Source organism: Trichomycterus rosablanca, chromosome 8 (genome assembly GCF_030014385.1).
Source record: "Trichomycterus rosablanca isolate fTriRos1 chromosome 8, fTriRos1.hap1, whole genome shotgun sequence".
Taxonomy (NCBI): domain Eukaryota; kingdom Metazoa; phylum Chordata; class Actinopteri; order Siluriformes; family Trichomycteridae; genus Trichomycterus; species Trichomycterus rosablanca.
Genome location: NC_085995.1, coordinates 26,050,282 through 26,072,811, shown reverse-complemented (window position 1 = coordinate 26,072,811; position 22,530 = coordinate 26,050,282). Strand labels below are relative to the sequence as shown.

The 22,530-nt window shown below is 36.7% G+C and overlaps 1 protein-coding gene across 1 annotated transcript in view; it reads right to left on the bottom strand.

Moving 5' to 3' along the window:
- The window catches only part of ahnak (AHNAK nucleoprotein), a 38,935-nt gene extending 17,028 nt beyond the window's left edge, over positions 1–21,907 (bottom strand). The window contains exons 1-6 of the mRNA XM_063000626.1: positions 21,680–21,907; positions 12,495–12,548; positions 5,950–6,022; positions 5,596–5,776; positions 5,287–5,492; positions 93–3,735 (exon numbers count right to left, since the gene is read on the bottom strand). Coding sequence (XP_062856696.1) covers positions 93–3,735; positions 5,287–5,492; positions 5,596–5,776 — 4,030 coding nt within the window. The 5' untranslated portion in view covers positions 5,950–6,022; positions 12,495–12,548; positions 21,680–21,907. The remainder of the gene's footprint in view (positions 1–92; positions 3,736–5,286; positions 5,493–5,595; positions 5,777–5,949; positions 6,023–12,494; positions 12,549–21,679) is intronic.
- Between the last annotated feature and the right edge of the window lie 623 nt (positions 21,908–22,530).

Below are 22,530 nucleotides of genomic sequence, written 5' to 3'. Positions count from 1 at the left end.
ATTACCCTTTACTTTAGGGCCTTTCAGGTTGAAATCCACATCAGGCATAGAGATCTTTGGACCAGAAATGGATGGCATCTTAAATTTCGGACCCTTCACTTTTCCCTCAGGTCCCTCAATGTCAATTTCTGGTGCTTTGATGTCAATATCAGCTTTGGGGAGATTTACATCCACTTCAGGACCACCAACCTTTGGCCCCTTCATTCCAAATGATGGCATTTTGATCTTTGGCATCTTGAATCCTCCTTCTGGACCCTCAATATCGACCTCTGGTCCTTCAAGGTCTACTTTTGGTGCTTTAATATCTCCTTCAATCTTTGGAACAGACACATCAACATCGCCCTTCAGTTTAGGGCCTTTCAGGTTGAAATCCACATCTGGCATTGAGATATTTGGACCAGAAATGGATGGCATCTTGAATTTCGGACCCTTCACTTTTCCCTCAGTTCCCTCAATGTCAACTTCTGGAACATTAATGTCAACATCACCCTTTACTTTAGGGCCTTTCAGGTTGAAATCCACATCAGGCATAGAGATCTTCGGACCAGAAATAGATGGCATCTTGAATTTCAGACCCTTTAATTTTCCCTCAGGTCCCTCAATGTCAATTTCTGGTGCTTTTATGTCAATATCAGCTTTGGGGAGATTTACATCCACTTCAGGACCCTCAACCTTTGGCCCCTTAATTCCAAATGATGGCATTTTGATCTTTGGCATCTTGAATCCTCCTTCAGGACCCTCAATATCGACCTCTGGTCCCTCAATTCCTACTTTTGGTGACTTAAGATCCCCTTCAATCTTAGGAACAGACACATCAACATCACCCTTTATTTTAGGGCCTTTTAGGTTGAAGTCAACATCTGGCATAGAGATCTTTGGACCAGAAATGGATGGCATCTTGAATTTCGAACCCTTTACCTTTCCCTCAGGTCCCTCAATGTCAACTTCTGGAACATTAATGTCAACATCACCCTTTACTTTAGGGCCTTTCAGGTTGAAATCCACATCAGGCATAGAGATCTTTGGACCAGAAATGGATGGCATCTTGAATTTCGAACCCTTCACTTTTCCCTCAGGTCCCTCAATGTCAACTTCTGGAACATTAATGTCAACATCACCCTTTACTTTAGGGCCTTTCAGGTTGAAATCAACATCTGGCATAGAGATCTTTGGACCAGAAATGGATGGCATTTTGAATTTTGAACCTTTCACTTTTCCTTCAGGTCCCTCAATGTCAACTTCAGGAACCTTAATGTCTCCCTCAATTTTTGAAACCGACACATCAACATCACCCTTTACTTTAGGGCCTTTAAGATTTAAATCCACATCTGGCATAGAGATCTTAGGACCAGAAATGGATGGCATCTTGAATTTCAGACCCTTCACTTTTCCCTCAGGTCCCTCAATGTAAACTTCTGGTGCTTTCATGTCAATATCAGCTTTGGGGAGATTTACATCCACTTCAGGACCCTCAACCTTTGGACCCCTAACTCCAAATGATGGCATTTTGATCTTTGGCATCTTGAATCCTCCTTCAGGCCCTTCAATATTGACCTCTGAACCCTCGAGTTCTACCTTTGGTGCTGTAATGTCTCCTTCGATCTTTGGAACAGACACATCAACATCACCCTTTACTTTAGGGCCTTTCAGGTTAAAATTTACATCAGGCATAGAGATCTTTGGACCAGAAATAGATGGTATCTTGATTTTCGCACCCCTCAGTTTTCCCTCAGGTCCCTCAATATTAACTTCTGGTGGCTTTATATCTATGGCTGGTGCTTTTATGTCAATATCAGCTTTGGGAAGATTTACATCCATTTCAGAACCCTCAATTTTTGGCCCCTTAATACCAAATGATGGCATTTTGATCTTTGGCATTTTAAATCCTCCTTCAGGCCCTTCAATATTTACATCTGGGCCTTCGAGTTCTACCTTCTGTGTCTTAATGTGCCCTTTCATCGTTGGAACTGACACATCGACATCACCCTTTACTTTAGGGCCTTTCAGGTTGAAATCCACATCAGGCATCGGGACTTTTGGACCAGAAATGGATGGCATTTTGAATTTTGAACCTTTCACTTTTCCCTCAGGTCCCTCAATGTCAACTTCTGGAGCTTTTACATCTATGGCTGGTGCTTTAATGTCAATATCAGCTTTGGGGAGATTTAGATCCACTTCAGGACCCTCAATCTTTGGCCCCTTAATTCCAAATGATGGCATTTTGATCTTTGGCATTTTGAATCCTCCTTCGGGCCCTTCAATATTGACATCTGGGCCCTCAAGTTCTACCTTTGGTGCTGTAATGTCCCCTTTAATCTTTGAAACCGACACATCAACATCACCTTTTAATTTTGAGCCTTTCAGGTTGAAATCCACATCAGGCATAGAGACTTTTGGACCAGAAATGGATGGCATCTTGAATTTCTGACCCTTCACTTTTCCCTCAGGTCCTTCAATGGTTACATCTGAAGTGGTAATATCTATGGCTGGTGCTTTTATGTCAAATTCAGCTTTGGGAAGATTAACATCCACGTCCCCTTCAATTTCTGAAACTGAAAGGTCAATTCCTCCTTTTAACTTTTGACCCTTCACAATAAGGTCTCCCTCAGGTTTAGAGATCTTTGGACCAGTGATGGATGGCATACTGACATTGAATGTTGGACCTTTTATGACAGCATCGCCTTTGCTTAAATTTGCATTCAGAGCTGTGCCACTTACATATACATTTGGGGCCTTTATGTTTACCTCACCTTTGCGTATTAAAACCTCACTGTCTCCCTTTATCTCTGGGGCCCCAATGTCAATTTGTGTACCTTTTAAATCGGACTTCATGGCATGGGATGTCATTTTTATTTTTGGCATCTTAAATCCACTTTCGACTTCCTCAGTGTAAACTTCTGGACCTACAATTTCCACTTTAGGGTCTCTAATATTTAACTCAGGTTTTTGAACCAAAAAGCTGACTTCACCTTTCATTTTCAGTTCTTTGTCTTTATCAGACATAGACATAGATGTTGTCTCGAATTCTGGACCCCTGACATTTCCCCCCTGCCCCTTTGCAATGTAAAGCTCTGCAACATCCCCTGTCAGCTTTGGGCCTTTGATACTCCAATTACTTGAATCTATCTGTTTGAATACTTTAACATTTGAACCTTTTACCCCAGTTTCACTATCCTGTGTAAAAACAACTTCATGCTCTTTTAAATGAGGAGTAATGCTTACCTGACTTCTATCCTTGTCTACCCCTATTTTCACGTCTCCTTGTGCATTTTTACCTACCAGTCCAGTGTCAGACATATTCATTCTAAACTCCTTTCCACTTACTTCGGTTCCTTTTGTTACTAAAGACGTTTTGACATGTGATGTAGTCCAGTGCTTCTCAGAAGAACCAGTGTCCCCTGATTCACTTATTCTACCTTCACCCAAATCTATACCCTCTGGTGCACCAACTCTGCTTATAATGCTTTCATGAGGCAACCTGATCTGAGAGCTTCCATCAGAAGTAATCTTAAATTCTGGGTTTGAAATATCAATCTGTTGATTGGCATATCCTTCAGGTATGTCCACAGTGTAGGTAGTGATGCGACGAGTAATGGTTGTAATGGTGCTGCCATCACTGCTGGTGCTGCTGTGTCGTTCTGTACGTACATCAACTCCCTCTGCAAGGTCCTCAGACTTCAGTCTGGGCTTAATCTTTTTGGTGTAGATTCGTCTGTACTCATCATCATCCCCGCTCTAGAACAAAAAGCAAAGAAAAATATAGTCAAGATTAATGCTTAACTTCTTTTTTTTTTTTTTTTAACAAAATTCATGTTCAAATGACTTTCAATGGCAATTTTAAGCCTGGGGAAGTCAAGTGAGAACCATTCTTACTGGCCGTATACAGTTGCAATCGGAAATATTCAACCCCCTCACTTTAACCCTTTGATGCACAACCTGGGTCAAAAGTGACCCAACTGAGTTTTTATTTTCTACATCTTTGCAATAAATTAATTTTGTCATTCAAGCTTCCATGAGTTCCTCAATTAACTTATTTTTGATAATCACAAATCCTTATTTCTTTTATATTTTTTACTTTTTTAATAAAAATCATTTTTGTATCACTACCCTTCTAATGCACAACATGGGTCAAAAAGGACCCTTATGTATTTACTATGAAATTTGACAGAATTTGACATTTGTAAGTGTTTGTAGTCAAAAACATAATTACTGATCTTTTGAAAGACAACCAAAGATTAGGCTCTTGAATCTTGAATATGTCCAATACTATTTGCTTGCTAGCTGTTTACATATTCTAGTATAGCTAAGACAGCAAATACATGAATAACTGACAAATGTGCATATGAAAATATTCTTGAATGGATGAATATGGGTCATTTTTGACCCATGTTGTGCATTAGAAGGGGTTTGCTTAGCTTGTGCATCAAAGGGTTAAAAAGTATTATGATGATGTAAATAGAATGGAATGGAATAGAATAAAAACAGTACACTCATAAGTGAAAAAATAATCGACTTGAAAGTGTGCTTTGGATCACTGTTTTGATTAGAAGTCCAGTTCTATCCAAGGTTTTTTCATTATTGTTGTCCTAATAAGGCTGTGTGCTATGGTTTCTGAACAAAATTGTGAACTTTTTCAAATGGAAATGAAGGTTTGCTGTTGTGCTTTAATTATAGAACTTCTGCACAGTATTCCCAATGGAGCCCCTAAAAATGTTCAAGGAAATGTTATACCAATTGTCCTTTTGGTGCAATACAATTATCTCCCCTTTCAGCTTTTTTGACAACTGCTTAGTTTTCACAATGGTTGCAATACAAACTGAAAACATCTCTGGGTGGTGTTTATAGAACACATTACAGCTCAAGCCAATTAAGGGTCATTATTGAGTTTTCAATGGTTTAATCAGGTTGGTCATTCAAACATGCAGTAGTTTTAAAGCTCGGCAATATTACATAATATTTGAAATATTGTAACATGGAAGTGTTAAAAATACATCACTCATTGTCTTTGTTCGTTTGCTGTATTGTTCAACCACGACAACCTAATTTACATTTAAAAACATTTTCTGAATAAAAACACCAACCTCACTCAATTAACTGTAAATACAGTGACTGTATTAATGGTCTTACAGCATTTCCTCTCAAATAAATAATGACTAAAAAGCTGGTATAATTTACCAGGACAGCTTTTAAGCAACTTTTTTTTTTTAACTTCGAAGAAAATTAACACTCAGAACAATAACTTTAGAGTTTTTGTAAAGCACTAAAAAACAAAAAGGAAAATCTTACTAGGAGGACTTCAGGACTAGATGCACCAAATCCACCTCGTCCCTCCCATGACAATGTGCCCACGGGAGAGCGACAAGGTGATTTGTCTCCTGTCTTGTGTTGTAGTTTTAGTCCAACCTTGTGTCGATTAAGAGTCTTCAACAAGTCAGATGTTTCTTCTGAGCTCATGTTCTCAAAGTAAATTGTGGCACCCACAATTTGATCACCTGTAAAAATAGGAGCAATGCATTTTATTGGAAACAAATTTAAAAAGAGGAAATGTTACAGATTTTATCAAATTTTTTGATAAATGATGAGCCTGTTATGTACCTTCAAATACTCTTCCAGTGTGAGCTGCAGGGCTTTCTTCTTTCACTTCTGTGACAAAAATCTCTCCATGAGCCTTTTGCTCTAACGTGAGCCCATGTTTATCAGGGCCCATCCACTGTGGGAAGAGCACTTCCCTTGTGTCCTCTTCATCAGCCATCTTCGGCTGATCTTCATCAGCCATCTTCGGGGGGAAAGCATAAAAAAAATGCTTGTTAAAGACCAAAGACTTATAAGTTAGTGGCTATTATATTCTAGTATAAATGTGGCTTTTCATGGTTGACAAAAGAGCTCAAATTTAAAGCATGGTATTTTTCGTACTTTAGAGGTATCGCAAAATGTATTCCAAAATATTACTTTAAGTCCTTTTTTGTCTTGAGCATCCACTGGGTTGGACTGTGGACTGGGTGGACAGCCCTGGTATTTCCCTCTGAAATTACACAAAATAAAAACTGTAAACAGCTTGTTAACATGTCTAATGGTTTACTTTAACAATATAATATTTGCAAATCATTATCAGCCTTCCAGGAAGAACTGAAAAAGCAACATAATTATATACCACTAGATGGCATTGAAATGTCCATTCAGAATAGACTGTAAAAACCTATAACAGTAAACTTTGGTTATTAGTAATGGCTGAAAAAGCTATTATTTTTTTTAATCTAGCATTTACCATCAAAAATGTTGTGAAAAAGAGAACAAGCTGAAAAACAGGCCACTGAAATAGTGTGAATGTATTAAATATCAGATCTTCAGTTTAAACTAGGAAATAAGGTTTATGTTCAGCAATGAAAGGGCTAGGATATAAAGACGTGTGGGGAGCAAAACATGGAAAAATTGAACTAAACATTTCACTCCAAAAAACCACAAACCGTCATTTTGGTATGGTTAAGAACGAAGCCCAGTGCTATTTAACAGCATTAATCCACCTTTACGTTTTGCCAATATTTACAAGCTAGATTAGGTCAGACCATGCCGAAAGCCAAACTTGCTCTCGTGTTTTATAGTTACATTATTGTGGTCATTCTTTGTTGAAATTAGACTGTTTCACAATTATTCTTTATATTCTTTAAACACTTGGAGCAGTCAGATAAAATAAAACAATTGTAATATGAGGCAGCCTGTTTGACTATTATTTCTGCTTGGATGTCTGGTAAACATGTGGGTCTGTCATTCCAGCTTCAAACACAGACAGCTCCTTGTTTCAACAGTACCGCCCCCTCATGCGTCCACTCGGCTAGTAGCTACACGAGACCTTTTGATGAGAAATGAATACACCTACATGCATATTTTATACAACAGTGTAATCACGCTTGTCCTGACTTTAATGTATAAAACTTACACAATCAAATTACTCAATAATTACACAGTGTGTTTGATTAAAATCTCAAAAACTGAGCTGGACTATAAAGTGTGCATTAATGAAGTAGTACTTGGTTGCATAATCTGTCATAGGACAATAATTTTTTTTTTCTTGAAGCACATTCCTCCTGAAACGGTGACAAATTTTTAAAGTTATAATAAATAAATCTTATATCTTCATTCTTTTTCCTAAACCTTCACCTGAAACAGAACAAAACCACTAAATTATTACTTAATCATTAAATGCAAACCTGGGGATGGAGTCAAAAAAGATTAATATGCACTAGCCCCCTAGTGTGCCCCCTTTACACTGGTTACTAATTTAAACAACATAAATCTACATCAACCTAGATCACTTTAAGTATTTATATATGTAAATATACATCAATAAAGACATTCAAAAAACTTATTGACCATTCTTGCAAAACAGCAGAAAATATTTACAAAGTGGTAAAAGCTGTCAACATACAAAACAATGAAGCTGATTTAAGAGGCTTGAATCATATAACTACAGTGGGCCTTAAGCAAACCAATTGGTTTCACATTTCACAAGGCAGATTTACTCATTTGTTTATTTAAAAAAGTGGCCTGGCATTGATTTGCTAGAAAAAACAGACTTCCTGAAAAAAAGCCATCACCTTGATGGCAGCAAGTGTCTCTCTAAAATTCTAATATATGCCTCAGCGTCAACACTACCTTCACACATATTCAAGTCACCTATGCTACCATTCTATCATACTGCATTTACTTCTGCATGTCTGTGAAGCAAGACCATGACGCTCATTTAAATATAGTTGTACTTGCTTTGACCCTGTTCTGTCATTGTACACATGATTAGATGAAGTTGATCCCTGATCACTTATAGTCAATTAAAGTCAAATTTAAGGGTTCAGTTAACCAGACCCAAATAGTTCGGGAAGGTTGATGGGAGTTTTTCATTGCAGCTGAACTGACTGAAGAACGTGCAGATTAGTTATCAGGAAAAAACTGTCCTGCACAATGTCCAACGCAATTTCAAATAGATCTTATGACTGTTACAAAATGCTGCCCATATTTTATTACCTAACTAAAATATACATTTTGATTAAATTAATTATTTAAAGCAAAAAGATCAAATATAAAATATAAGCTGTTAAAAAATAAAATTTTGGTTTAATGCTTTCCAGATAAAGGTATTACTTGCCTATAGCAATGCCACTTCTACCAACAGGGGGCAGCCCACTTTTACCTGAAGTACTGTATATTGTTATGAAATGACTGTGCTTCATGTTTAAACCAGCTTAACGTCAACAAAGCATTTTAATGCCTGTAAGGTAGAATTTTCTAATGTGACAATAATACAATAACTAACTAAAAGGCATAGAAATAAAAAAAAGGGATCATTTACTTGACATTTTTTATACTTTGTACATGAAACATGTTTAGGATGATATGATTGGCTTATTTAAATGAACTTGTACATACTTTTTCTCAATCAAAATACAACTAAGCAAGTGCAATTGTATTCAAATAAGCATCATGGGTATGCTTGACAGACAAGCAGAAGTAAATGCAAGTCTGCCAAGTCCCCACCCGAAAACACACACAGCTAGGTAGACTACAGCCAATAGTGAAAGGTGAGGACAAATGTTAGCGTGTTTTACATGCAGTCTCTGGGATATTAAAAGAATAATGCACCACTTTATAAGCTATGGGCACAATAACTCACAAAACCAATCCCTAGACACAGACACCATTTAAATTATACTGACTGTGTCTATGTACATAACCTGATACATACATGCAATAAATAACTCAAATCTGTATTTCACTGTTTTTTCTGACTTAACTGTATTTTGCAAATATAAAATCAATAGAATGTGATGCTTGAGAAAGACTCAAGAGTTGGAACCGAGGCAAAATAGGGTTATACAAGTAACACCGTTTTGGAATGTTGCACAGTTACAGATTAAAACTAAAACTGAGGTCATCAAAACTGCCAAAAATGATAAAAGAATCATCCACCAATGGCCTAGTCTTTGCAAGCAAGCACGGGACATCATTCCCTTTTTGCAAACCTGTGAGAGAACTGTCAGTCAGTTCAAAGACAACAAAAAAATAGGTCTGTTACCATCTACAGTTTATATTATCATAAAAAGATTCAAGGAGTCAGGGGAAATCTCGGCGAAAAGGGCAAAGACCTCAGGGGGTATTGTTGGAGAAATCATCATGCTACCGTGACGAACATAGCCACATGGACTCGGGAGTACTTCGGAAAATCACTTAATACAGTCAACCGCTACATCAAGAAATGTAACCTGAAACTGTGTTATGCAAAGGAAAGCTATATATATATATATATATATATATATCAATTCTGCACTGAAATACCAAAAGACAGTAGAAATGTGTTCTGTGGTCAGATGTTGTCTGTTAAATAAAGGTTCAAGTGAATGAACAAATTACAGATTGCATTGCATTTGTAGTGTCCCAACTTCCCTGGAAATGGTTGTTGGTTAAAACATTTTTTTTTCCAAAATGTAAAGACACCTGACCATGAGCTTGTCGGATGATCTAATTAAAAACAATGACTATTAACATCAAGTAGGCCCCCAATTTGGAGTCTTAAAAGCACTTAATCTTTTGGGAAGGTTTTCTACATGATTTCTTCTACATGAGTGCTGGTTTTGATCAGTATCCACACTATATGCACTCCCCTAATTGCACAAGACCTGTGTGTATAACTTATGTTCCGTGTTACCCAACATTGTTAATGAGAGTTAATGGCCCACGTCCCAAGAATTTCCAGAATTTCTTGAAGTTTAATTAACCTCTAATAATATCTACAGTGCATTTGTATACACACACCAACTTCATTAGAGGTGTGTTTGACCACAATGACACAGATGTGTGGTCAAGGTGCACTGTATAATCTGCTTCTAACAACTCCCTACCTCGACTTCTGGGGTACTTGAATATGCACTCATTTGATTTCAGTCAGATACTGAAGCCGTCAAAAGGACCAAAAATTCTCTTTCCTACCACATACTGTATTTAAAAAGGTAATTCAAGATCAGTGCTGTATTATATTAGCAAAATGTATATTTTCCAGTTCAGGACAACATGAGTCATGTGGAAAGACAGTGATCTTTACTCATCTCAGCAAAATACAGAAGTTCCTACAAGTACTGTTAGATGTCTATACTGGCCTGTGGGCAGATCTTTCAGGGCCTTTATTAAACTTCTGCTAATCCATCTGAAGCACCTATTTGACCATCACAATCCTCTTCAGATATCACAGGTTACATTAAAGAAAAGGAAAATAAACTACTACAGTCAGGCTGATCAAAAGCAGCAGGAGGGGAAAACTAACAGTGCTGTGTTGTGTTGTCCCAACAAGGTTTAGGGATGGTCTGTTATTACTCTCCCATCCCAAGAATGTTTTATCAAGATGCCACAACAGTCCTTCAACTCCAACAGATCCCTGGCCACAAGCCCAGGGACAATGAGTGGGAGGGAGGAGAAAACTTATGTATGCTTTATGTTTTTCAAATAAATACAAATACAAGCAAAACATTGTTCTGCAATATCTCCTACAGACCTTTCTTTCAGTGGTCGTATCCAGTGGTGTATAGTAACGAAGTAATAATACTTCGTTACAGTACTTAAGTAGTTTTTTGGAGTATCTGTACTTTACTGGAGTATAAAAATTTTCGGCAACTTTTACTTTCACTCCACTACATCTCCTAAAGAGAATGTGTACTTTTACTCCGATACATTTCACGTATGTAAATTCGTTACTCGTTACTTCAAAATAAAACGACAGGAATTGCTTTTAGCTAAATGATGTGAGATGTGTGACATGCATGTTTGGCGAATCTGCACTTTAAGTTAGATCGGCGGTTATAAACACATTATTGCGCATGTGCAAACAAACATTCGCGTTCTGAGTGAAGCGCGACGCTCTGTTCACCCAAAGACATGGAAATACCGGCATATCAGAAGCTCCCCGTCCAACCTCACCAAACACACTGATGTAAGTTAAGAATGATTAATAAAGTAAAACCACAGCATGTAATAATATTTCTAATTATTAGCATTGAGATTGTTCAGATATCGAGCTACCATTTTCGATTACATTAGAACCACAAATAAAACGTTTCACTACATTTGTTTGAAATTAATTCAGTGCAGACATGAAGACGTGTCCATCATTTTTTAAAACTCACCTGCCGACAAATATTTCCTCTAAAAAAAAACTAAAAATCTATGTGATTTTAAACAGGTAATGTCAACAGCTGATTATAATCATGAATTGGCACAAATCATGTTCAGATGGAAGAAAGAAAAAAGGTTGTTAAGGTGGTTTACAGGCTTAAAAGACCAATCTTCATATTTTTCAAAATGACCGCTTCAGTTTATACTAACAGCATTTACTTTTACTTCTACTTTTAATACTTAAGTACATTTTATATCAAATTACTTTTGATACTTAAATACATTAAACATCAGATACTTTTAGACTTTCTCAAGTAATATTCTAAAAGGTGACTTTTACTTCTATCTAAGTAAATTTCTGGTAAGATACTTGTACTTTTACTCAAGTACGGCCTTCAGGTACTTTATACACCACTGGTCGTATCCAACTTAAAAACAAAACATTTTTTTAAAAATAGGAATGCACTGTGGCTAAATGTATAAAACACCATACCAGCAGTGTTGTGTCCAAATGGGCATTGTGAGCAGGTGGTCAAGTCATAAAATGTGGGGCCAAAAAGGGTGGGTATTAGGTGTCAAATTTCCCAGTGGAGATATTTTACTATGGGCATTACTGTGGTCAGGCATGGCAAACATCCCACATTTGTTTTGTAGTTCAGATTTAGTTCACAAGCACTCTGCCAATACTCTTAAATAAAAAAATGGGCTGTATTTCATGTTTACATTTAACACATTTCATTTAATTAGTATCAGATGTTTGTAACCATATTTGCAGGTTTTTCCCCTCATTTTAAGCTTTGATTTCCTTAGAGCAAAATGATTTAAAAGCAAAATTTTCCAATAATGTATTAACACAATAACTAAAATGTAAAATAACAGTTTTCAAATAATTTCTCAATGAGTAGGGTTTAAAGTCCCTTTTTATAAGTAAAGATATTCTAATAACAAAATAACCATTTTTTTTGTGCAGGCCAAATGAATAATGCAAATAGATATTAGAACTAATCAAGACTAAACAAAAATAAACAAATGTTCAATCATTATGGTTGACATAAGATTTTAAACAACTATAACTTCTAGACAAATGCTAGACTAAGTTTAAAAAGTTTGTTTTTATTTAATTGGCATTTTATATATTTAAAGCAACATAATTTTTTTAAATAAATGAATAAATAAGCAATGCTTTATTTTCGAAGACTACATTTTTGATACATAAAAATGGATGAATCAGATGCCCTTTATTTAAACAGTTTCCATTTTCACAACCATTTCACACACACAAAAGATTTCTATGCAACAAATCTAGTAAAAAAAATTGTGCTTTTAAAGAAAACAAAACCTACCGAGTGCTCAAGAACAGTCGGACACGCTGAATGCCACTCCTGTCTTACTGTTTCCTAAAGAAAATAAAGGAAAAACACATTAGCATGACATGAAATACATAACTTATGTTTTAAAAAAGCTTTTTTGCACCCCGATCTGATCATGTGAGCACACATTGAAGTGATGACTAATATTACTTGTTATATTTGTAACAGACCTTGCCTTTCCTTTATCTTTCGTGCTTTAGGCTACTGGAACAGCGTAGGAAACTCCTTTTTCCCCCTTTTCCTTTAAAACAGGGCCCCACCCTTTACTTTCCACTTTCTCTGCTTTGCCCTCAGAGGGCGACAGTGACTGAACCAGATTCTGCACTAACACAATACAAACAGCATTCCTTTACACAAGCCTGAACCATGGGGTTTATCTGAGCCTGAACACACCCAAACGTTCCTCCATTCCAATGTTTTAGTTATTAACTAAACAGAACTAATTCAACAACTGTTTAATTTCCATGTGTTCAATTGAATGGATTAATTATTAAGCAGGGTAAATAGAATCTGAAATACTCCCATAAAATAAACACATGCACATACTGCGTTGGATCTGATCCAACTCTTATCTAGAGCATTAAAAAACAATAAAATAAATAACGATGAAAGAAAAGCATGTTGCAAAACATTTCTTGCGTTTGCTTATTAAAACCTGGTCATGGAAATTTCCATCAGATTTATAATTTATAATTATATTTTAAAGTGAAGTTGGAGACCAACAAACATGCTGACACTTATTTGCCATGTGAAGCCTGATCAGCATGCAAAACAGCAAACATCAAGCAAATCTGCATATAAACGTCCGTTTTTCCTATGTTCATCATGAAACGTGTTTCATCAAACACGATCTTCAACAACAGTCCAGTTATTTTAGTTTTATCTCTAATTGTGTCACAAACCAGGTCATGACACCAAGATTATCCACATTTCTTGTCCTACAGCTCTTAAACTGTACCCCCAACTACGAAAATAACCCCTAAATACTGAACAAAGGCATGTTCTGAGGTGAAGTGAGCAAAATGTTGACCATATGGGGTCCATGAGGATGGCTTGTGTACACAATGCTTTTAAACAAGTGCACTATAGTTGAGTGTTTGCTTTAGTGCTCGGTGTTCATGTCTTAAAACCAATGCCAATATCAGCAGCTAGTCAAAGCAAAGCTTATCAGCTGAAAGACTCTTTTACTGCAACTGTGCCACTTCGCCCATCAATAGATGACTTATCAGTACACTGAACACACATTACCTAAACAAAGTGGTGCCAAGGTGTAGCTGCGAATTAACTCCCTTTGCTGTAAGCACCATGTTAAGTCATAGTAAGTGATTAATATGTGTAACTATAAAAAAAATATGTATTTGCACGCAATCAAATAATAAAATTTAAAATATGATGCCTATTTATCTGATGAGCAACTACCAAGTCAACAAGCATTCATGTAATACTTCAGTAGTTGCAAAGGAAAAGGCATCAAGATATCACGACATTAGACTTACATAAAATGTTACACTTTTTAAAGGAAATACAGATCATTACCCCCCCCCACACACACACACACAGGTAGTCTCTCTGAAGCATACTTAGACCTTCAGATCTTTCATTTTTAAAACATTTGTACATTTTAAAAGGCACACCGATATTAGATTGTTTTTAGACAATTTTATCACTAAATTGGCTGTTAGATGGTTAATTCTGGTAAAATGTAAATTATATATATATATATATAAATAAGATTATATGTCGACGGATATTAAGTATTTTCTAGTCTTAATCAAAAGCATACTGTCAAAAAAAGGTAGACTTTATGTATTTTGTGCCAGTCTGAAATTTAAATAGACAAGATGGAACAACTAAAGCAAATTAAAGATATATACCAAGGAGAGGTTTCTACAAGTTCCTTTATAAAAACAGTTTTTATTAAAACTCCTCAGGCAACTGAAGGGGGGAAAAGGTTCCCATCTCATTTAATGACACTGAACACAAATGGTGGAGTTAGCACCGACAAGTATTAGCCAGTAGAGACCTGCCCAAGTGTTGCAAAAGAACAGTAATTATGAATATCCAGCATGGTTTAGCTTTACCTTTTAATGACCACTCACAAGTCAACATAAATGGCTATTTACAGAAAGAGCATAAATACACTGCACATGCAGTCATACTCTGTATTAAAGAGCTGTACAATTACCTGAGCATACAATTAACAGAAATGCTAGATACTCTTTTTTTCTCTTTATATTTGCACTATTTGACTTACATTGTTAATTCAGAATGCAAGTAAATGCACTTCTGTCCATCTTCTTGGCATGGCTTAATCGAATAGCTTAATCCCAATCTGCACACCACACCCATAAAGGTCAAAATACTGAGGGTCAAGGTACTAATTAGACATATACTTTAATATTGTACATCTTTATCATGTGCATATAGCACACCTCATTACTGGGTCAAGAACCAATCACCTTTTTAACACCGGTTATTTCAATTGGTCCGAAAAAAACTAAGTATTTAGATTCTACCCTTAAGGTCTGATGATTTAAATGAACAGGAAGTCAAAAGTTAAGATGCATCAAAGGTTCCCACCTTTTACTTAGTCTTTCCTGTTTCTATTGTGGCACCTTCATGTATTTACACAACACAGGTGACAATAATTTTATAAGCAAGTTAACAAAAGCAGCAATGATTCTGAAGAGAACAAGCTTAATTTGTTAGCTGTACTACATTAAATGGACCCATGTACAAGAAGCAGCCAAGACTGTCATTAAAGACGGTTATTGATGTGAAGGTGAGGTTACACAACTGATCACGTTACACAATAATGAGCTAGATTTACGAAAGGTATTTTAAGAAGGGCAGGGTTTAAGAGTCAAAGTTGTTGGCAACAACAGAGCATATTGTTTATCAATACAGACAAGACAGGCCTTTTAAAAATGTCCCACACAAACTATACAGTATTAAGCATAGTTGCATTACCCAGACAGTTTTTTGAAGCCGTGACTGAAATAGATACAGATAGATGGGGATAAAGGCCAGGCTGGGTGAGCATGTCACAGTGTTTGCACAGAACAACGCATGGCAGAGCAGCTGTGTACACTTCAAAGACTGACATGCAAGAGACTTCTGCTTACTTTTTGATTCTGTCGGCACCATGATATAGCTGAAGCAAGTAAATCAAGGCAATGGGCCAGTATGTACTTTATGGTGAAAAATCTGATGTTGATTTGAAAAGGACATCATTGGGGCAATAAATTAGTGTCAAATATCACAAGGAAAGGTTACAAGGTAAAACCTCAAAGAATGCGACAAACAGCTCCATCACAAAATGTTCAAACTGCTAGGGTATATCCTTATTCACTGCATTTAAAGTACAGGACACACCCTATGGTGAGAATACGAGCAGCCGTGAGCACACCATCTCTAAAGCTCACAGAGCTCAGGGCCCCACCCTGGCCTCCAGTCTTACACATTCCTTGAGAGAGCAGTCAGGCCAGCTGGAAGAAAGCCCAGCCTCTCCTACCATGACTAACCCTAAAGCAATGTCTTATGTTTTTGCCCAATCACTCTGCTCAACCCCTAAGTATAGGCACTAATAAAACAGGACACCCATTTGGTTAGGTTTTACTGATGATTGCATGATTAATGTAAGTGACACTGCACTTAGGTAGTTCAATGGTCTATTATACTAGCTCACCACCACCGAGATCCTGGTTAGAATCTTAGTGGCATCTACACAGACACAATTGGCCGTGTATGAGGGCAAGTTCTGTGATGAATTGGCCCCCTGTCCAGGGTATTTATGCCTTGCGTTCACAGTTTCCTGGTGGTACCAGACCTGACACGGCTCTGACCAGGATTAAGCAGTTGATGAAAATAAAATAATTTAGTGACACTTTTTTGTAATTTATAAAAGTACATAAGCTTGTTTTTTAGAGAATAAAACAAACCCCCAGGTACTCCAATTTGCTCACACCTAATAAACCTGTAACAACTTGTGAATTGTAACAATGTGTAATTAAGTAAGTAAGTAAATGGAGTCAGGGAGTGCTGCCCTGTAATGAATCAGCCTATCTTGGGTGTGTACCTGCAAAAACGGATCAATTATTTAGGTGTAATAAAGTCCTAATGAAAAATATTTCATCATAGCAAATAGCTGTATCATGCAAATATTGCATTTGTATTATGTTTTACCTACTTATTTTAACCTAAATGTAAGTCTGAAGAACGTGGGTAATAAAGTAGTTTGATTAATGATGGTTAAAAATGCAATTTAACTGTTCGTTTCCAACAGTTGGTGCTTGATTATAATTGAGAGCGCAGCTATGCAGCTATAGAACTCTACAGATTAAGAGCTCTGATTTGAAACCCACCTTCAGTGAGTATGCGCCAGCTGTGTGTACGGTCGTGTTCAGAGTTACTAATCCGGAAAGGATTTTTTTAACGCATTTGCATAATTTAAATAAGGAATGTAACTATTACATATCAAAATTACAAACGCTAAAGCTGTTTTGAGCCCCTGACCCTGACTGCATGTTAAACTCTGCAAACACAGATCTCAGTGAAAGCTCTTTGTTTTTGTGATTTGTACTAAAATGATGTGGATATTTTGTACCATGAGCCAGCATGAAGGTAGAAATTCTTATAAAAACCACACTAATGCTGTCAGCAAGTGTCTTAATACAAGTACTGCTTCCTTATTAGTTCATAAGCATGCTTGATTAGGGCTTGTAATGCACTGTGTAAAATCTACATTCCGAAAGCTCAACTCCTTGCTTGTAGTGTATTATAGTGTTCATCTTACTGTTCTACATTACTGCCACGTTTGCTATGCTACACTTTTTTTAATCAGTAAAATGTGTGATTTGTTGATATAAAACAATGACGTGTTTTAAATTCTGATGGAACACTATGGGCTTGTCGTTTTTTTAGTTAACTATAAAAGGTATTGGCAGCATCTGCAACCCTAATACTAATTTTTAGCATTATACTTACATTTAATCGAAAGCAAGTTACAAAAAACTACACAATACTTTAAAGTAGAGTTGGGCAATATAATTAAAATCATATATGGATTTGAAATTGGAAATTAATCTATGCAAGCACGGATATTGTATACTTTATATAGCACACTTATACCATCAGAAACAAAGTCATATTGACCAGCACTTATAACACACAATAAGGTTTTCCAATAACTTAAGTCTGTATACACTATGACACTTTATGGATGAAACGTTCATAAATCAGTACAACAGTTTGTAAACATGTGGTTGTCTTTCAAAGCTTTTAGAAGCACCTATGACAAGAGGCTGCAGAAGATCAACCAGATCATTTAGTCAAGTTCAATCTTGCAGTTATTGCATCCACAATTTCAGGCTGTTCATAACGCTACCACACCCTTTAATAACTAACAGTTAAAAGCAAAGGTGTCAATCTTTATTTCTATGGCAGTTTTGCAATGCACATGAACTGGTTTTATGGCTTCTTTTTTTAGCCATAAGCATGATGGATAATAAAGCTGCTAATTGCATTTCATCTACTAATAAATGTGAAAACTGTTTAAACATATGAAAAAAAGAAACAAAACTATAATTACTTTGGGCTCCATGGCATTAGATTACTGTTTACAACAGAGTCTAGCTTCATGGAAAATGTAATTCTGAGTCATCAAGATGCTGCTGTGGTCTTTGCTCAACTGTTCCTAACATTCAGAGTCAGTATTTCTCAACCATGGCTTAGTTCAGACAAGCTAAACCATAGCGATGTAACAACAGCAAACATCTCATATTCTTGGAGACAAAAAAAAATGAGTTGAATATGAGTCAGAGATCATCAGACTTTTCTAAGCTTCTAAAGTCTCAATGCTTTTTTGAGGGTTTACCCGTAATGGATATTCTAAATAAACTACAAAAGGATTACAAACGCATGCAGTACAAACATCAGAAATAAAGCAAACAACAATTTAACAGTTGGTGGTTAACAAGCCTGTTCCTCCTATACTTCTGTCCTTCTGTTATATATGGCAAACCCTCGACAAGCCTGCAAGGAAATGACAGAGGAAGTGTGCATGAGTCCAAACTCTTTCCGTTTCACGCTGATATAAAAACAACTCCTCACAAGTGCCCCTCCTATCTACACTATCAAAAACAAAAGGTGGTCTCTATGTAAAAGCTTTCTGCGCTATTGCACAAAAGTGGCTCAATCTGCAACTCAACACGAAAACACCTTACAGAGTAATCTATTCCAATGAGGAACATAATGAGAAATTGTTAATCATAAAAAAAATAATCTATTATATTTTCTGTTAACTAGACAACTAACAAGACTAGTATGTGTTTATTAAATTCACTTAATAAAAAGCTTAGTAATAAATACCTCATATGCATGTGCAGCATACACAATCAAACAGCAGGAGACAGAAGAGCATGATGTTGCATGACAAAAGTTCTAGATTAATATTTAGGTTGTTTCAAGACCCATCACAATGATCAGACAATGTTTAGGGGAAAGAAAGCTAACCGGGGATTTCTGCGTTTATATAACATCTGCAGCTACACAAACATGAGCTGTAATAAAAATTCCAAACAAGATGATGATGCATTCCGTTCTGACAATTTGTCTATCATTTTAATGCAAGGTGGTGACCAGGTGGATGTCTAACTCAAAAAGGCCATGCTGCTAACATATATGCAATCCATCCTTTAAAACTACTTATTTCATTCTCATGTTTTAATCTACTGCTTTATTCTGGGCAGGGTTGCGGTGGGTTCGGTTACCCCGGAATCACCAGGCACAATGCAATAACACACCCCAGACAGGACGGCAGGGCCTCGGCCATCCCTTCCTCAGACACAGTTAATCATGTCTGTATTTAGACGTCCAATCAGCCGATATTGCTGGTGGGGGTCTGAACCCTGGATCTCAGTGAAAGTGGGCTAGCCTAATTTTCTGCCGTGCCACCCAAGCGGCCCGTTAATACATATTAAGAACAACACAAAACAGCTTAAATAATTTTCAAACTTCATGCTTAGCCGTTCTATAAATGTGATACTGTAATGAATTGCACTAGTAAATAAAAATTATTGGAATTATTCTTTAACTAACAAAGAAGAAACAATGTAAAAGCTGCGGTATGTAAGGATTTGAATGCCACCCAGCAGAAGAATGTTCTTGCAAGCAACTTGTGTATTTGCAAAATGAATAAATACATTTTGTATTATTAGAGGTGTTCAGATTAACCTGACAGTTAGCAAGCGGCAAGTAATCACACATGAATGTAACTGTCACGCACTCCATCCGGTTGTGCTATGATCTATGATGTTTAAGTATAAATATTATGCCAAAACTAACCAAAATGATAATTGATATTTTGGCATTTAAATGTTAAACAGTACATCATGTGTGATTTAACTTTTTGGGTACAGTTGATTTATATATATATATATATATATAACAAAATATGTACATTTGTGATCATATAACCCACACATTGCTATTCATACTTCACTGCCAGAACAAACAAGAAGGGTGTGGCACTAGTGGGGGATGGGATCAAAATATGCAGTTCCTTATCCAAGCAGATCCACTTTTTTTTTTCACAAAGAAAACAATGCTTTACTATTCTAAACAGTCCATGTTAACTGATTTTAAGCTTTTCCTGACGTTAAGGAGTCACCTCGTTTATCTCTGGTTTTTAACTTTTAAATGGATATACAGAGAGCATTAAAACCTTAGACATGTCAAATCTACCTAAAGTAATCTAAAGTAAGAGTGGCGGATGAATAAAACCTCTCATTTATGTTTCTTTAAGCAAGCCCTACTTTTCCTCGCTTAGGCTTGAACCTGGTTTCAATTAGTAAGTCTTTCCAAACCACTACATTCCATCACCCACCCTCAGTGCTCCATCCCCCTTCCCACACCCTGCCTACAACCGAATGTCAGGAATAATGAAGGCAGAAAACAGGGAGAAATAGCAAAAGCCTATACATTTTAGATGTTTTATGTGTGCTAAAACACAAACACTAGGTGTTTAGTAAGTCTAAGGCAAAAAAAGTTCAGAAAAGTGAGGCACATGCAATTCTCTTGGTTCTAACTTTTGTACTGAGGTGCAACAGGCTATGACCACATTTGGTCAACTGTACAAGAGACTAAGGAAAAAAGGATAACCAGAAAAGCAAAAAAAAAACACTTTTTGTATAAAGAAGGGAGTCATATTGCTGGTTGCACACACTTTTTTGCGTTTTTCAGGCAAACTTTTTGCATCGCACAACCATTCAGACCCAACACTACTACTTTTTTTTTCTATACTCCAGGGTGTGGGGACAGTCTTTGCATGCCATGCAAAGCATTAGAAAATTTCCCTTGCAATTAGTTGGCACAAGCTTGGGGGGATGTTTTGGCATTTCATCACCTTTTAGGAACAAACTTAGGCGCTTTCTCTATTCCTAAAATACATATAAATTTATAATATACACTGTCTGGAAACAAATCAGAATTTAAAACTATAATAAGCTGCATAAAAAGCCGTGGGTTTAATACTACGCAACGCATCTGGCAATTGTGCAACCTGGAACACACCCACTAACGCAAGGTCACAGTATTCCATACAGTCCGTTTTCTACACAACTAACAAACATTATTACGTTTTAAATTATTATATGTTCACCAAATAAACACCGCTGCAAATTTTTTATAATATACAAGTTAAAAAAAATAATACATTTTATCGTGTAAATGCTTTAGGAGTGTATATGAGCAATGAAAGTAGCTGTATAGCGTTTACATTAGAAAGTTCGACCGCTGTATGGAATGCTGTTAACACTACCAGTATTTTATACAGCGTGAAAACTAGCTTTATATAAATTGAAAGTACACAAACACTCCGTTTGAGGTAAATAGACCAAATGCTATGTTTACAGACCAAAGTGTAGTTAAAAAAAATCCTGCGTGAAAGAAGAGAGGGGGAATTTACGGAACACCGTGACCATAAGTTACAAACACGAACAGTCGCACCTCTTCCAAGACTTCTTAGCAATGCATTAATGACGGACCAAACTTTGCACTCAAACACTCGCTCTCGCTCTCTAGTTTTTTAAAATACAACAGAAACTTAAACCATTAAAATTCTCAAACCCGCAAAACTTATAAAAGTTTATGTTCTTTACCTGGAGAAGCTCAGTGCTTTCCAAAAAGTTTCACCACCTCGGCATGAGCATCCTCCGCTGCTCATGCCTTTCTGCCACAGCCGCAAAAGTTTTCTCCCACCGTCCAACTTTTAACAAACTTCTCCTCACTTTTACTGTTCTGTTTATTTGTGCTCTCTCTCTCTCTCTGAATATTTCTCTCTTCAGGCTGGCTGCCGGTTCCTAACTTCAGGCTGTGGAGAATGGCTGAACACGAGGCACGCCAAAGACCTTGACTAGAAAGGAGGGAAGAAGGGAGGGAGGGAACGTGGAGCAGGGAGTGGTCGCTCCGTACCCACCCACACTTTCTGTCAGGCCTGCTGTCGCCACGCACTCACCGTTCACCAACACGAAGGTATTGCAGTGCCTTTTAGACAAGTTTAAGCAGTGATATTCAAATTAAATTATTAGAGGTAAAACTGTTTAAATTCAATTTTAGCAAAGCTCAACACTATTATACACACTACGACCAAAATGATGTGGCATGCTCAAGAGTTCAAGAGAGGCTTTATTGTCATGTCAGCTGTATATAAGTACATATTGACACAAAACAACGTTCCTCCAGGACCAGGGTGCAACATAGAACAAAAAGATCAAGACAATACGATATACAAAGTGCAGATAAACAACAGTGCAATAAATACAAAAAGACATTCCTACTCTTAAAAAAAAGTAATTAAGAGAGACAAGACTAGAGACAAGTGTAGTGTTGGCCAGTACATGGTACTGAGTAAACGATTTTAATTCAGATGTTTGATGTTAGGATCAGGACTTTGACTGAACCTCTCAGAGACATCGATTTTCCTGACTTTAAATCCTTTAACTCCTGAATC